Source organism: Stegastes partitus, unplaced genomic scaffold (assembly GCF_000690725.1).
Source record: "Stegastes partitus isolate 25-593 unplaced genomic scaffold, Stegastes_partitus-1.0.2 Scaffold33, whole genome shotgun sequence".
Taxonomy (NCBI): Eukaryota; Metazoa; Chordata; class Actinopteri; family Pomacentridae; genus Stegastes; species Stegastes partitus.
The window spans coordinates 911,193-927,351 of NW_007577764.1; the positions used below are offsets into that span (position 1 = coordinate 911,193).

At 42.8% G+C, this 16,159-nt stretch overlaps 1 protein-coding gene across 2 annotated transcripts in view; it reads right to left on the reverse strand.

Annotated features, from left to right (window-relative positions):
• midn (midnolin) overlaps positions 1 to 5,907 on the reverse strand; it is a 28,660-nt gene extending 22,753 nt beyond the window's left edge. The window contains exons 1-4 of one of the 2 annotated variants that reach the window (XM_008300398.1): positions 5,691 to 5,907; positions 3,214 to 3,442; positions 1,542 to 1,629; positions 1,372 to 1,434 (exon numbers count right to left, since the gene is read on the reverse strand). In XM_008300398.1, coding sequence (XP_008298620.1) covers positions 1,372 to 1,434; positions 1,542 to 1,629; positions 3,214 to 3,434 — 372 coding nt within the window. In that variant the 5' untranslated portion in view covers positions 3,435 to 3,442; positions 5,691 to 5,907. Of the gene's footprint in view, positions 1 to 1,371; positions 1,435 to 1,541; positions 1,630 to 3,213; positions 4,149 to 5,690 lie in introns of those variants that run through there. The other variant, XM_008300389.1, reaches the window with a different exon arrangement.
• Between the last annotated feature and the right edge of the window lie 10,252 nt (positions 5,908 to 16,159).

Below are 16,159 nucleotides of genomic sequence, written 5' to 3' on the forward strand. Positions count from 1 at the left end.
CGCTTCCAGCCCACTAACACTGTGACACACAACACACATCCAGTAACAGACACGTCCACTTACACACACCTACACACACGCAGTCATCTGCTGTCAGCGCTACGAGACGCAAGCTGAGTTCACACACACAAACAAGGCCAGGATTTCCACCAGCAAAAAAAAAAAAAAAATCATCAACAGGGAATGAAGCCGAAACACCGAAACCGCACTCGGCTATCTGCGAGCCGGCCCACGTCCTCTGATAACAAATGCACTCGTTCACCCGGAAGAACTCGTCGGGACCTCTGCGTCGTTCGCACGCTTAACTCCTTACATCAGCGTTCAGTTTCACCATCTTGTACTGTTTTGACATCAGTCAGCGGCGCATCACTGATGCAGTTACGTACATCTCAGTGTTACCCAACGCTACAAAAGGAAGTTGATCTGAGTCAGTCAGTCAGCTGCAGAGTGTCTCATACGTCACGCTGTCGTCTGTGTGCATTCAGCCTTATCGCCTCTCTGCTTGCTCGGTTTCTCTCTGTGGCCGGCATTTTTTTTCTTTTTTTGTGTGCTCCACTCTCACTATTGATCATTTTGGTGAGTCATGCCACACTGACTCAAATATGTACTGTATTTAAGCAGCGCTACTGAAGTGTTTCACTGTAACTATGGGGTGTAGGCCCCATTCGGGATGTGTGTACTTGTTAGGCTTCCAGGAACCCTATGCTAATACTGAGTGAGAAGGCTGTCATCTGATGATCCAGCACTCTGTTTATGAGTGAGTGAGACTACACTCAATCTCCATGCAGCCACAGCACACTTCCTGGAAACTTGCTAGTGCGTGTGCGTGTATGTGTGTGTATGTGTGTGCATGTGCATGTGTGTGCGCATGTGTGTGCGTGTGTGTGTGTGTGCGTGTCAGAGCATGAACTACAGAAGGAGATTACAGATAAAGGTATAAACAGAAAGGTGGAAGTGAGTGCTGGTCCTCTCAGCAGCTCGCAAATAAGCCTCTCTTGTGTGGTGTTCACCCAGCCTTCCTGCATGCATGCATGCACACACACACAGACACACACATGCACAGTATCACAGATGTTACTAGGATACAGGAGGGTGTTGCTGCTTATTATATCCTAACAGCTCACACTGGATGTCTAGCTCGGCTTGGCTTGTTTAAGAGGCTGAGATTAGACAAGCAAAGAGGCTTGTGCAGCCTGCTCATCTTATCTCTGCCTCTGTCATATCTGGGTGTTGGTCTGTATGTAAGCAAAGCTACAACCTTCTTTACCCGCCATGCAAACACGCACACTGAAGGTCTGAAGCTCAGTTCAGATTGTATGATAATAACTTTACTGCATCCACATTATCTCAGAGACAACCATCAATCCTTACCTGAGTTTCTGTTAGACTCTCCAATGCTTGCATTACTGACTGCTCTGGTCTTGATGCTTGAGACTGCACAGAGAAAAAAAAAAAAACATTAAAATGTATTAAATAAACAGTATTTGTTTTCTTTATTTTCACTCCAAACTACAATCAAACCACAATAGGATGAACCTCACCATTAATCCTGCTTCGACTGTAGGTACAAGTGTTAACTTGCTCCCATCCGAGATGCCTAGATCCTGGAGTTTGCCTGAACTTAGTCGCCTGCAGGGTGAGAGAGTACGAGATAATTAGACTGTGCTGACAATATCTTCTCTCTTCAGACACACAAACACCCTTCAGCCAGGGGGGGCAGACAGACTTCAAAACTAGTTTGGAAAAGAGCCGTGGGTGAAAAGCTCCATGAAAGAGAAGTATTGATTGGGCTGTCATATTTCAATTTCGAGTATAGTGGAGCTTGACAACTGCTCGCAGTGGATATTTGGCACCACTGCCACTTGACTAAGTGGAGGTAAGTATTTTCATTTGGCAACTTCGCTTGTACAAATGAGGAGCAGAAGCTCCATGCTGAAACCAAAACCACAAATCTCTCCAAAAAATTAAAAGAAAAGATAAACAATACCACAAGCAGCTATTATTGGTTTTGCAAGCCTATTGTTCTTAGCGGAGCGTTTTGGCAGCTGTATGAGATTCAGAAGCAAGTTTAACCAGAGAATACATTTCCAGGGCTTTACTATTTAATGTTTGGTGCAGTACAGGATGCCTGCCTCACACTGTCTTTTCATGCAGATCATAATAAACACTCCCATCCATCTCTGGCTCTTAGCTTCCTTTAGGTTAGTGGAGGATGTTCAGGACAGGCGGCTCTACAGGCATGACCCAAATCTCACCCCGTGCAGCTGAACAAAGGCCCTCGGCCCTGACTTGCTGTAGGTCTACAGTTTGAGGCGCAGGAGGGGATTAAAAAGGGGGGTTTCAGGTTTTAAAGGATGATGTGATTTATTGGGTGATTACAAAGGGTGGGAGGGGAAGGGGAGCTGAAAAACAATGCTGACTGTTTTCATGCACTAAAGCCCCCCCATTTTCTTCTTCTTCTTTTCTGCATAACACCACCTGCATTTAACCTGCGCCTGGCTCGTGTGGGAGCCGCCTGATGCTTCAGGGTTTGGTTAGTTTTAAATAATAAAAGGTTTAACTATTCCCTAACCCATGCAGCTTTGAATTAACATGTGATTAAAGCAGCTTAAATCAGCTGAAACTGGTCAGCCAAATACCTCACAGCAAGAAGAGACTGGATATTATCATGTAACTTGGATGCAACCCCCCTTCAGAACAATGTGTGTGCCTGTGCAGCAGCAGAATAAATAAATTATTGGCTTTTGTGTGACTTTACTCATCAATGTGCAGCGTGTTTGATTTGCACAGCATTAGTAATTCAGTCAGGCTTCGGTATTTATACCGAAGGAGGGGATGAATCAATGCAAAGTCTGCAGATCGCCTGGTCAATACCGTTCCAGTGACCGGTGCGTCCCCTATGCGTAATTCCAATACCGTGCGTCCTGATGGTCAGTAAGTTTCCTTGAATGTATTGACGACCAAAAGCAGGCAAGGTTGAGTCTGGAGCTCCCGAGAGCAGAAATCCAAAGCATAGATTGGAAAGAAAATATCCCCTCAGGACCGGAGGGTGAAGTCTGCACATTTCAAACTGCGGAATAACCTAAACATTACGGCCAGTGATGTCAGTGTGGAGCAGCGTCTCCAACACTCGTGCGTAAAAATGCGTTTGCGCGATCATTTCCCTACAGACTTGGAAGTGAACACATTTCAGTAAAATGCATTTGTACTCACGTTTCTTTGTGCAGCAGAGCGAGTCTCTCTTTTGGTACTTTGAGTCTTTGCGACAGTCTCCTCTTCAGTCCCTCCACGGTCTCCTCCAGGGGCAGAGAGAGCTCGAAGCGTGTGCCGGTGGTGGAGTGGATGTAAAGATTCATGGAGGGTTCAGTCGGGACGGCCTCGCAGGACGAAGCCCCGCGACTGGTGCAGCTCCGGGCACTGGGATGCTGGTCCATCCGATAACCTGTGGTCAGGGAAGGGGGCGGGAGGTGGGGAGACAAGACGAGCAGAGCCGGGGATGAAGAGGGTGAGGAGGAGGAAGAGGAGGATGGTGGCGAAGCAGATCCGTCGCTTCGACTACCGTCCCTTGTTCTGCTTGCAAATAATCAAAGGCAGCATTCAGAGAGCTTTTTTCTCTCTTTAGCTCTCGGTGCCTCCTTTTCTCCCTCGCCCTCCGAGAGTCAGAATAAAACCCAGTCCGTCTCCTCTCCGGTCGATATCATGAGAATATTCTTCCCCCAAGGAAAAAATCAACTACACACGCTTTTCCCCCTTTGTTTGATCTTTTCTCTCTTTGTTGCGTTTTCCAGCGTGCAAAGCAAGTCTTCCGAAATGCTACATAGATGGGCACAAAAAAAAAAAAAAGCCAGACAGAAACGCAAGTATGTTGTCAGCAAAAAACGCAACGGACGATCATTGTTTTTACGCAGGCGGTTATCTTTACAAAACAAAAAAAAACTGCGATGTCTAAAAAACAAAAATAAAAAAAAGGATATAAATTCCTCTTGAGTGTTTTAGAAGCTTTAGAGGACGAGAAGAACAACACGGTCCGGAGCTGCAGAAGCCTCATACGGCTAGAAGCGAGAGGCTCTCCGCTGCGCGCTCATGCCCACGGCAGCTCCAGTGAAATATCGACAATGAACATTGTCACAAAGTATCCCACTTCCACCATCGATAAAATACGCCCACAGCCCCGAGGCGGCTCCACCAATCACGGGAGAGCTCCTTCAGGACGCTGCTGATCGTCAGCCAATAGGAGGCTGAGATCTACACCCACGTGGAGGGCAAGCGAGTTTAGGCCATTCATAATAAATTACAGCATAGAACAAAATATGTGGCCCATACCACAGCAGAGGTTCCTAAGCTGAGGTCCGTGTGCCTTTACAGGTCACCAGAGAGTTGAAAGAGGATACACATTCAAAACAAATAAAAAGAATGTTTACTTTTTGCTACTTCCTCTTAATTAATCTTTTTTTTTATGAGCCAAGTCAATCAATAACTAACATTTTCCAAGACTGGCATCTTCCCACTCACTCATCTGTGCCAGGTCACATTAATTTAAAAAAAAATACTGAGGGTCCTCCTGTGTGGGAACTGTGCAACAGGCTCAAAATAGCATCTCCTCATTATAACAACAACTTTAAAAAAAAAAAAACCTAATCTGAGGAGAAATCCACACAGTGTGCACACAGGCTGAGTGCAGTTTAAATCCATGCAATTTTACTTTACATTATCAGTTGTTTCGATCGGGTCTCCTGTTACAGCGGCAGCAACCAGTGTGGATGCAGCTATTTTAAACACTTGGAATAAAGATCAGATCGCTCCACCCTGTAAATCTGAGTTATCAGATGGGGCTGTAATGGCATTAATAGTGCTGACGCCATCCTCTTTCCCCTGGCCTCAGCAACATGCACAAACTATTAGAGTGGATACTATGCAGATTACACAACTGGACGGGAGGAAGGCTGTTCTCTATAGGAAGGAGAATGCCAGTACATCCAGCATAACGCAGCACATGTGGCAGTGAACAGATGAATCCGGTGTGTGACTTGATATTTTCCAAGAAGTTGAATCAGTGCTGCACAAGCGTTTGTTTTCCACTCTGAGGTGACCAGTAAATGTCAGCAAGAACTAATCAGTGCAACGTAGGAACGAGACAGGGGCGCATTCAAAACAGCAGAAAGCCTGGGAGGCATCTGAAGCCTCCACAGTTCACCTCCACAGACTCTTCAACCTTTAAATGGGCTTTAACTCGAAGAAAAAGATACTCGGTCGCCACCCAGTGGTTACAGAACGAACCTTCACAATCAAAACTTGCAAGTTGTTCTTGCTTTTATACTGTAATATTTACACCGTGCACGTATTTATCCAAAATAACCAACCTGCTCGTGCGTCAGGCTCGAGTTTACATGATACAGAGCATCAATGCTACAGTAAAATATCATTTATTAGGTTGTTATTGTCCTTCTGGAGAGACATTATCAGCTTACTGTCATCTGCTAATTATAATTTACAGTAACAGTGACATTCTAGTGTTGTCGATAAAGGCCTCCGGAATTTACATGCAAGGTGGCACATTTACGCAGCTGACAGGCTTTAATCGATCCGCTATTGACTAATCAATTTCCTGCCCACCAACACAACAAACGCTTACCAACATCACCCCTCGCATGCTGATGAGATTTGATTAAAAATATTAAAAGTAAACTCACCAATTACTGTGGCGAAAACTCTAAAGCTTCGCGTAAAAGTCGCTTGTGTTCCAGTCCCCAGCTTCGGTGTGTGAAGTAAACCCAGATAGTAATAATGAAAAACAAAAAAAAAAATCTCTGAGTGTAAATCCAAACACTTATACGTCCACAGTAAATTCTCAGTTTTTAAAAATAAAAAATGAAAAACAAAAAAATCTCTGACGGATCCGTGCGCGTCCGGAGCGCGTCGTTACGCACCAGAGCTCCGGTGGGCCAATAAGGAGCAGCAGTTATGTCCCAAGATGCCTCCGCGTGGTTTTGACGGTGCACCGGCGTCTTTCTCGGTGATAAGAACGTAGTCTGGGAAGGTGAGACTCTTTAACTGACTCTTCTCGGATATGGGTGGAGAGTAGCGTTCTTGTTATGTCAGCATGTGATTTAAGGTGGCCTCGCTTCACCCGGTTACCGCCTCTCGAGTCCAGCGTGTTCTGCTCGCTGGGAAAGAATGCGCCTACGCACAGCCGGTAGCATAAAGGTTCCCGAAGTGTGTCAACTGTGTGTCCGTAACAGAAGAGGGGTTTCTAATGGTCACACATGCCTGCAGAGAAACCGAACACCGGCTGCCACCTTAAGAGAAAGTCAATGAAACGAGCGCTTTGGCGATATCAGGGGTGTTGCCAGTGTTTGACGACGTAAAGAAAAATGTCACCGGGCAACAGCGCAGGTAAACAGGCTCCATGGATACAGGAGCTGAAGAGCCATAAACAAAAACTTCACTGGCACCATGTAAATCGGTTTTCCGGGGAATAATGCACCTCTGATGTTACACCTGTTTAATCAAATGTAGCCAAAGTGGAAATTCAATTAAATTCAGTTTAATTAAGTTCAATTGAATTCAATATGCTTTAGTGGCGTCAATATTATGTTAACCATATTTACAATTTCGTATGAAATAAAATCTATTACAAGCAAAAGTAGGCATTTATACCATTGCTGGTTAAATGTATTTTCAGTTTTAATGGTAATAAAAGTCATTATGCAGAGCAGCTTCCTTCATAATTCTACCTTATTAAGTCTTATGCAACCTCTTTGTTATACTGATCCACTAACCTATTTACATATTGTCTCAGAGTTTCACCTCCCAACAATACATTCTAATTTTAAATACGTCATAAACTGCAAAAATTTGAATCTGCCCCAGAATTGCTTCCAAGTAAAAATTTTAAAAGTACAAAGTACACTGTTAAAAAAAAAAAGTAAAAATGTATAAGCCAAGCAAAAAAAAAAAAAAAACACATGCAAAATGATCATTTTGAAATCTTGAAATCATAAATTTAAATACAGTAAACAAAAAAATAATATAAAAAAAAAAATCAATTTTAAAGTCACACACTGTAAAAAAAAAAAAAAAAAAAAGAAGTAAAAATACAGATTTTTATGTGGATATTATTTATAGTTTCACATGTTTTTGTTTGTTTATTCATTTACAGTAAATGTCAAAAAATATTCTGTGATTTTACTAGATAATATTTGTAATTTAACTAATCAGAGAAAATATGTAAAATAACAGTTAAAATATTATTTAATTTTTTTAACATTGATTATTTTTTTTCTTTTACATTATGTGAAATATCTGTAAAAAAAATAAATATTTTTAGCTGATTTGAATGCAGTAAAAAAAAAGAATACATTTTATGGTCATACATTGTAAAAGAAAAAAAAACTATTTGTAAAATTATAGATCTTTGGTGTTGACATTATTTACAATTTTGGCCATTTTTTTAAAAAAAAACATGTAAATTAATACTTTTCTTACTTTTCTCCATGATTTTATTAGATAGTATTCTAGATAGATTTTCTAGGTATTATTTGTAATTTAAGAAAACAGACAAATTTGTTAAAAATTAATAGCTACAAATATTATTTACCATTTTTCAAGCCTTAGTTACTTTTTTATTTTTCTAAAATAATGACATTGTTTACTGATTTAAATACAGTAAGGTGTGGTGTAATGCTACAGTCAAACACTGTAAAAGAAGGAATTAACATTTGTAAAAACACAGAGTTTTAATTTGGATGTTTACACTCTTCACCTGTTTTCATTTTAACAAATACAGAAAAATCTGACTAAAGTTTAAAACTTTATTTTTTACAGTGTGCAGCTTCTGCCTCTGAAATGACAAGTAGGCCAAATTTGCTCTAAGTGCTCGAGCAAATGTACTTTCCAGCTGTGAATGCTGATATTCTGAGGCCTGTGCAGTGATTAAGCCCATGCAAGTCAGAAATGCGATTATCATCACAATAAGGTTCACCTCAAGGACACGAGGGGATGTTGTGCAATGTGTCCTGACTCTGCCTTCAGAAATCGCCAACATGCACCAGCCAAGAACCGTCCTTCCTCTCCTTCGCCTCAGGACCAGCACAGACTGTCTGTCTGATTACAGAGACACACTCCTCCCCACTGTGCAGGGGACGCTGTGCCCCACCAGCATATTATCGCACTGTCTGAGAACTGAATCATCCTCATCTCAGTGTGTATGTGCGTGTGAGGCAGATAGAGGAGACAGTGTGCCTTCTAAAGAAACATTGGCGTTATCTCACAGAGGCTGCACCAGCAGACAAAGGTGCCTGTCTTCCCTTAGCCTCAGCTTCTCCCTGGTTTTTTTCCTCCTTATCTGTCTCCATCGTTTTCTCTGGGAGATGCTGACTCAGTGGAACAAAGTGAAAGGAGTTGGTTAAACCCTTTTTGTTCGAGTCAAACGCCGCGTTCCGTAGCTTGTTTTGACGCTTGTCACGCTGGCAGGAGCACATTACGGGATCTGTGAGACTTTTTTTGTCGGAGCTAATGCGCGGTGATGTTTGTCAGTCCGGCCGCTTGAGACTCGAGTTCTTCTTTCAGGCGTGAGATTGGCTCGGCTGTGCTCGTCAACAGGTCTGGCTGTCAACACAGCTCTGGTCATGCAGAACACTCTGACCTCGTTTGCCCAAATTAGACCTTTCAGTTGAGCTGACATCTTTTGTGGCAAAGGTGCAGCTCTCGGTACGTGTAATCCTCATCTCGGCATTGTTTGGTTTCTTTTTTAGCAAAGTTAAGGGCTTTTTCTTTCTTTCTTTTGTCCTTTCACTGTGTCATTTGTTTTAATTCGAGCTGGTGCACCAAGTCCCTCCATTCTATCTGGGCTAATATGACAAATCACAATGTGATTAAGTACAAAAATTGCATTAATGCACAAATTCATCATCACGCAGCCCCGAAAGCCAACTGTGCTTCACTGTACGCCGCATGTTGCAGTAGGATGCACACGGATGAGCCCGTGATGAAGGATGCAGGAGCAACCCCCCACATGCAGCCATCTACATGATAATGCATCACGCATACTTCTGGGAAGAGTTTATTGACAGGGGAGGAAGGCCGTGTGGGCGGGTCGTAAACATTTCACATCGAATATCAGATCTGGTGGGACAGAGCAGCCTGTGTGCGGTTGTGTGTGCGTACGAGTTTGCGCGCGCGTGTCCGTGTGCAAGCAACAACGCGTGAGTTTGTTGTGCGAGCGGCTGAGTCTGTGGGACATGTGTGGGCGTGTGTGTGTGTGTGGGTGAGCAGCATTCCTATCCATCAAAGTCACCAGTGGGCCGCCCTCTGCCTCGGGAGAAAAATGAACCATGCCCGACGCACTCAGCCTGCTGCTGTTGTTCTCCTGCCACCATTTCCTCCTGATTCACCCCGAGTGGCTGTGAGTGGGACAGACACACCTTGCTCGCCATCGCCGCGCTACATTCACGGCACCGCCACAGGAAGCTGACACACAAAGATGCCGGCATACCTTGCATGCTGATACAAACAAACTGATCATAGAAGGAGTGTCTCTACGGCAGATGAGAACTGACATCCTTCTTGTGAACTAAAAGAAAAACTGATTATTTAACCATCAGTGATAAAATACTGAAGTTGCTTCATCTGCGTTGGAGCACCTGCCCCAATACTGATGTCAATGCAAATGCCCAGAGATATGTCCAGCGTTCTTGGGGTGTTTGCGGTAATTTGAACAGACGCGCTTCTTCTTCTTCTTCTTTATGTGTTTCTAATTGTCTTTCAGATGCAATTAAGTATTCAATTCAAGTCATTCAATTCAAATATCTTTATTTATCCTCAGAGTATTTAATATAAAGACATTTTTTTAAAAAAAAAACAATACAATACAAACAAGCAGAAATGCAGCTGCAAGTGGATGAAATTTCTGAATTCAGTAGACTATTTGAGGCAGATTATTAGGTGAAGATGACCTGTGACTGTTGGCCTTTTATTTTCAAAATAAGAGACAATAGGATGAGCAGGGTTAAGAGGTCAAGGTTGCATTAATGATGGAAGGGAGGACTTTCATAAAAAAGAAGAGTTTTGTTCTTTGTAGCTGCTCTTAAAGTAGCAAAACCTTGTACAATGGAGCTGGTAGTTAAAAAAAAAAACAACTGAAACTCAGTTTTCAGCATTAAAATTAATCAACATTTGAATAAATTCTCAAGCTCATTGTTTCACAGTAAGAGTTCGTTGCCGACCGCTCGCTCCGCAGTGTTCTCTTGTTTCACAGTGATATTTTCTCCTAACAATCTTTCAGAATGTCACGTTGCATCTTGAAGTCTTTGTCAAATCAAGACAAACAGGTCAGAGCCAGTTACGTAGGTGGCTGTTGGTCAGAATGACAGAGAGCTGCCTACGCTCCACACCGATCAGCCAAAACATTAAAACTGACAGGTGAGGTGTGTAACAGTGATCGCCTTGTTACGTTATGCAACAACGTTCTGCTGGGAAATCTTGAGTCCTGGCACTCATGTGGATGTGACTTTGATTGGTACCACGACAATGCGCCCTGCCACGATGTGTGCTCGGAAATGGCTCGAGGAACACGACAAAGAGCCCAAGGCACTGACCCAGGCTCCAAATCCGCCATATCCAAATAAGTATCCATGGAATGCACCAAAACAAGCCTGATCCGGGTGGAGGAGTGGTTAGCAATGTCGCCTCACAGCTTGTTGCTGGTCTGTGTAAATTACAAATATGGCATGTATGTATGTATTGACATCGTGGTGACACTTTACCGGTAGGATTTGCGATATAAAATTTTATAAAAATCCCACAAGCACAGTGTGTGTCAGCGACTGCAGTGGCTTACAATGTGTTAAGACGTGTGGAGTCGAAGATGAGATCAGTGTATGAATGTAGGTGCAGCCACAGATTCACAGAAAAGACTCTACTTTAATTAACGCTCTTCAATAAATAGTTTTTAAAAAATCTCTCATTTTTTCTTTTGAATTACACCATCCTTGATACTGACCTGAAAATTCTATTGAACCCACTCTCACAAAAAAAAGACTTAAATTAAAAATATTCACGCCCAAACACAAATCAGAAGTGGCCTAACCTTGGCGATGGAATGACCCCTCAAAAGCTGATGAAATGCATTTGTAAAGAAAGGAACTGAATTTATTTCAGCGATTTCAAACAAAAGGTGGTCTGCAGATACAGCTGCAGATGAACACTATTTCCATTGTTGAATAATCTGTTGGTTATTTCCTTGAATAATCAATTTGGGTTTTTTTTTAGACAATGAACTTCAGAAAATGGAGAAAAATATTGATCGGTCTTTTTCAAAGCCCAAGATGACATCCTAAAATGTCTTGTTTAGTCCACAACCTGAAGATTTTCAGTTTGCTGTCATGAATACTGTAGGAAATGTTGAACTTTCAGAAAGTAGATTTAGAGAGTTTCAACTTTTTTCCCCTTAAAAACTTAAACCAATTAACTAATTAACAAACAAACAAACAAACAAAAAATATTTAGTAGTTAACAACAAATAGAATATTTGCACAACCCTGAAAAATAATGTTTAGGCTCAAGTCTATCACAGGGCTACACTTAGAGACAGACAACCAAGCACACTCACATTCACACCTACGGACAATTTAGAATCACCAATTAACCTCAACATGTTTTTGGACTGTGTGGGAGGAAGCCGGAGAACCCGGAGAGAACCCACGCTGCACGGGGAGAACATGGAGACTCCATGCAGAAAGATCCCGGGTGTCCTCACCGGGCCGTGAACCGGCAACCTTCTTGCTGCGAGACAATGATGCTAACCACCGAGCCACCTTGCAGCCGCGGTTTGCATCAATCTTTTTGATTTACGGCAACTTCTAATGAAATTATGTTCAACCAACAAAATATACTGAGTTACTGGAATTACTGCAATGAAAGGCATTTAAGTCAGAGATGAGTTTCAAGTTATTTAAATTATTTTTTAAAGTTTTATGTTCTCAATTCATTCAATAGAAGTTATTATCTAGCTTTTTAAGTTGACAATTTATGTTGCTTCATTGTAGGTAGGAGAGGGGACTTGAAATCCTGACCTCAACATGAAAAAAAATTAAGTTATTAAGCCAATTTCATTAAGTTCCCGGAACTCAAATCTAGTTTTAAATCAACAAATGTAGAAATTTGAGTTGAAATTACACACAATATTACACTGATGCAGTTACCAGCATTATTGTGTCAATCCAACTCATAAAAAAATAATAAAAGTGTCATTACAATAGAGTCTTTATCTTGCATCCCTACAGTAAATTAAATGGTGGGAATAGCTTCCTTAAATTACTTCAGTATATATTTACATTTTGGCTACAGATGCCTTTCAGAGCTGAGACCTCCACCTCCCTAGCTCAAAGACACCTGGTCATAGAAGTGCCAAATGTGGAGTAAGATAAGTGTTCAGTTCTGGGAACAAAAAGAACCCAAGATACAGTGTAGGCTAACAAAAAAAAAAGGTGAGCAGAGGGGTGAAGAGTTGAGTGGGAAGGCTTCAGCGTGGACAGGGCCTCTGATCCCACACCTGCAAGAAGGAGTCCTGTTTGAAGTGCTGCTCGCTCGGCTCACAGCACAGATGATTGATGACACATCTCGAGCTCCGCGGCTTTACACACTGAAGCAGATAACGTGCCAGAGAGAGTGTCGGAGAAAAGAAAGAGAGAGAAAACTGTGCAAAACATGCAATGACAGTGGACAAGAAAAGAAAGTGTCACTTTGGACTATGATTTAGTCACAGTCACAGCTTACAGTAACTTCTGAACATCCAAGCCAGGGACATTTCAACCAGACCCCCCATTTCCAGGAACGCGAGTCACGACATTTCCCTGACTTTTGTCCGGAGAAGTTTTTATTAAAACTTTTCCCACAGGTTCTATATGAAGAGTGAAAGATGTCAGCTGAGGTGCTTACTACACATGGTTTTTCCGTTGCTACTGAGTGAGTGAGTGAGTGAGTAACGGCTAAAAGCAACAACATCTGTAGACTGAGCAGCGCCCAGAGGCACACTGGATACAGTCCAAGCATTTCACAATCAAGTTCACTGCATTCATTCTCTTCAGACCGCACATTCATCGTATTGTATGGTATGGAGTTCATGTATTCGTCTGCAACGATGAGTAACGTTAAGCAATGACTGTGGATTTTTTTTTTTTCTTATAGAACATTTAGAACACGTTAGTCACTCCATCCTTCGTCAACGCATTCCTAAATGGATGGTGAAATTGATGAGACGTGTTTTGTGCGCCTAGTGTGTAATCAGAGCGCTACTTCTCGTATTTTGACATGTGAACAATTTGAGCGTCTGTTGATCAGCGCAATTCCGACGACTTTATTACCTGTTACAGACAGGTGATAAAACAAAGCCATAATTGTCTGCTTCTTTACTGCAGCGTAGTTGCACTCTGATTTTAGGGCTCATTTACTGACTCTAGTGAAAATAAAAACGAAATACTTGGTAATCATACATGTCCTTACCTGAATGTGAAGCTACAGCCAGGACACGGCTCGTTGAGCTCGAGAGCAGAAGGAAACAGGTCGTCTGGCTTTGTCAAAACTCATACAGTAGTTTCATATTTAGCACACAGACATGAGAGGCCTTTTTGAAAGCCCCATTATGGTGAAAAGTTTTTTCCCCCCATGCTATCAAGCTCATATGGATTATTTTCTATCCTAGAAGACACAAGTTTCACCTCAAACCAGCAGCGTATTGAGGACAATCTCGAAAAACACGAACACCACTTTCGCACGTAACCAACGTAAGAACCCACAAACTTGCAGGGTGAGGCCTTCCACATTAATATTATTCTTTCTTGGAATCAGTTTTGTGGTTTGAACATGAATGGCAGCATTTCTTACAATATTACCACCTGAAGCGTAAAGCAGTCTGTAAGTGTTTAAACAAAGTTGTAGGTGAGCTGGTGCGCTCCAGCTGCAGTGGAGATAGCATGGAGTTACATTTAAGACATTTTAAGGCAGCAAGGGATTCGTTTTGTGGATAAAAAAAAATTACAAAAATAAAAAATTTTCATTGCTATGAACATTTTTGGGCTTACAATTGTGAGCTACAACTTGGCTTTGGTCTCTAACACCATTAAAAGAACTCAGAATCACATGGAAGCAGCTCCTGTTTGTAACCCCTGACACTGAATCCATACACACCGTGATCTTACTGACCTGTACATGGAGGAAATTGTTGCTAAAAAATGTGCACAGTCACTTTAAACTGCCTGTATGAGCAGCGTAAAGTCTGATAAGCGGGCAGCTCCAAGTCAGATTATTAATTCATCTTCTGTCCAACCTTGTCTCTTTGCTTGACGCTTTTCTTTATCATAAACCGTGGATGTTTAAAATAGGATCTCGAGCAAAATCTTTGTTTTTTGGATTCATAGACATGAGTTTTTAGAGGTTAAGCTATAAAGGGACTTTAACTCTCTGCAAAAAGAAAGCAAATAAATGCATCCCCCCCAAACCTAAGATTCTTTCTTAATGCAACACTTAAAATGAAAATAATTTCCTTGTAGTATCATAGTAATGTGAATCAGCACACCACTGTGATTTGAGCCGCCACATGGATCCTGTGAGAATACAATGTACCGTTATGGCTTAGCCTATCACGGTTGTAACAGGACACTTCACACTACGTTCCATATTCTGTCCATGTGCGACGAAACATTTGTCCCGTTCACAGTCTCTCTTGTGTCGTGACGCCGCTCGACTCACAAGACGCTCAGCGGTGCCGCGCCGCACTACCAAAAAGCCCCAGATTCGGTCCTGTCAACCGCTCGCTGCACAGCCTCATCCGAATGGTGTAACTTTCGACACCCCCGCAAAGTAGACCTGATAATTGCTGCCTTTTACAGAGCTGGTCTGCTCACACTAAAAAGGCCCACAATAGGACAGCCTGGAACTGGGCTGAATGTGCTAAATAAGCTAATGAAATCCACCCACAGGACACGATAAGAACCTTTATAGCTGTGAAACTCGGCCAAGCTGGGAGGGTGTTAGCTCAATCTGTTTGTTTATTTGTCTGTTTGACAGCCCACGGCGTAGCGCTGGAGGGACTGGTGGTCCGACAAAGGTTAGGTGTCAGCGTGGAGTGTAGAAAATAGAACAGAGCAGAACAAAGGAGAGAGCGAGAGCGAGCGAGACTGGAGAAAACAGGAGTGAGAGAGAGTGGAGGAGAGAGAGACTCAGGGCAGGAAGTGTGGGTGGCTGGGTAGGTGGTTTTGGCAACACAGAATGGACTTCTTGCGTATTACTTCTGGTAAAACAAAGATATGACTTTTGCAATGGCTCTACCCATTCACTGAGTAGTATCAGTTGTAAAAAATTCTACTCCTCGAGGTCAGCGTTGTGTGTAGGTGACACCAAATCAGTTTAAGAGAGCTACACGCTATGATGTGCAACAGATAGGAGATAATAGCGGTGAATGTGTGCATGTCTGTGTACAGTGCACACTGGTGATGAATACCAGATGCAGGCATTTCCTTTGTTGGTGCAAGCAAGTTCAGAACTTGCCAAATCGCCCTGCTCTCCGCCCACACGGTTGAAAACTTCCACACACTCCCACACACACTCTAGAATCCCAGCCCACTAATCCTCCTCCATCCCAGGCTTAGGGGTAGCCAAAGCTGCAGGCTAATTCAATCTTGGCTAGTGCTCCAGTGTTTTATATCTCTCCTGTTGTCTCTCTGTTCTCCACCCTTGGTCCTTGCACTCACACTCTCACTAATTAGTTTTTCTCTCTCTCTCTCTCTCTCTTCTTGCTTCTACTTTCGCCCCCCCCTACTTCTTCACTTGTTTGATTTTCTATTTTTCACTGTCTTTACTCTCTCTGTTTCCTTACTCTGCAGCTGACATGCAGCAGTCTAATCACTGATAGTGAAGGTCACTCCGGGTCACATGAACGAGCTGGCAGGTCGTGCAGAGAGTTGATCTCATGTGTGACGTCAGCCCAGCGGAGTGCGCAGCAGCCTTCTCCCTATCACATTCTTAAAATAGCCACGCGTCCCCTCCGACGACGTCATCCACTCCCATCTCCCTCTGGCTCTGCCGCCCCCCCTTCCCGTCTCTTCCCTTTACCTTATCTTACTCTCTTTCCCCCTCCGTCTCTACCCCGGTATCTCCCTCCGCT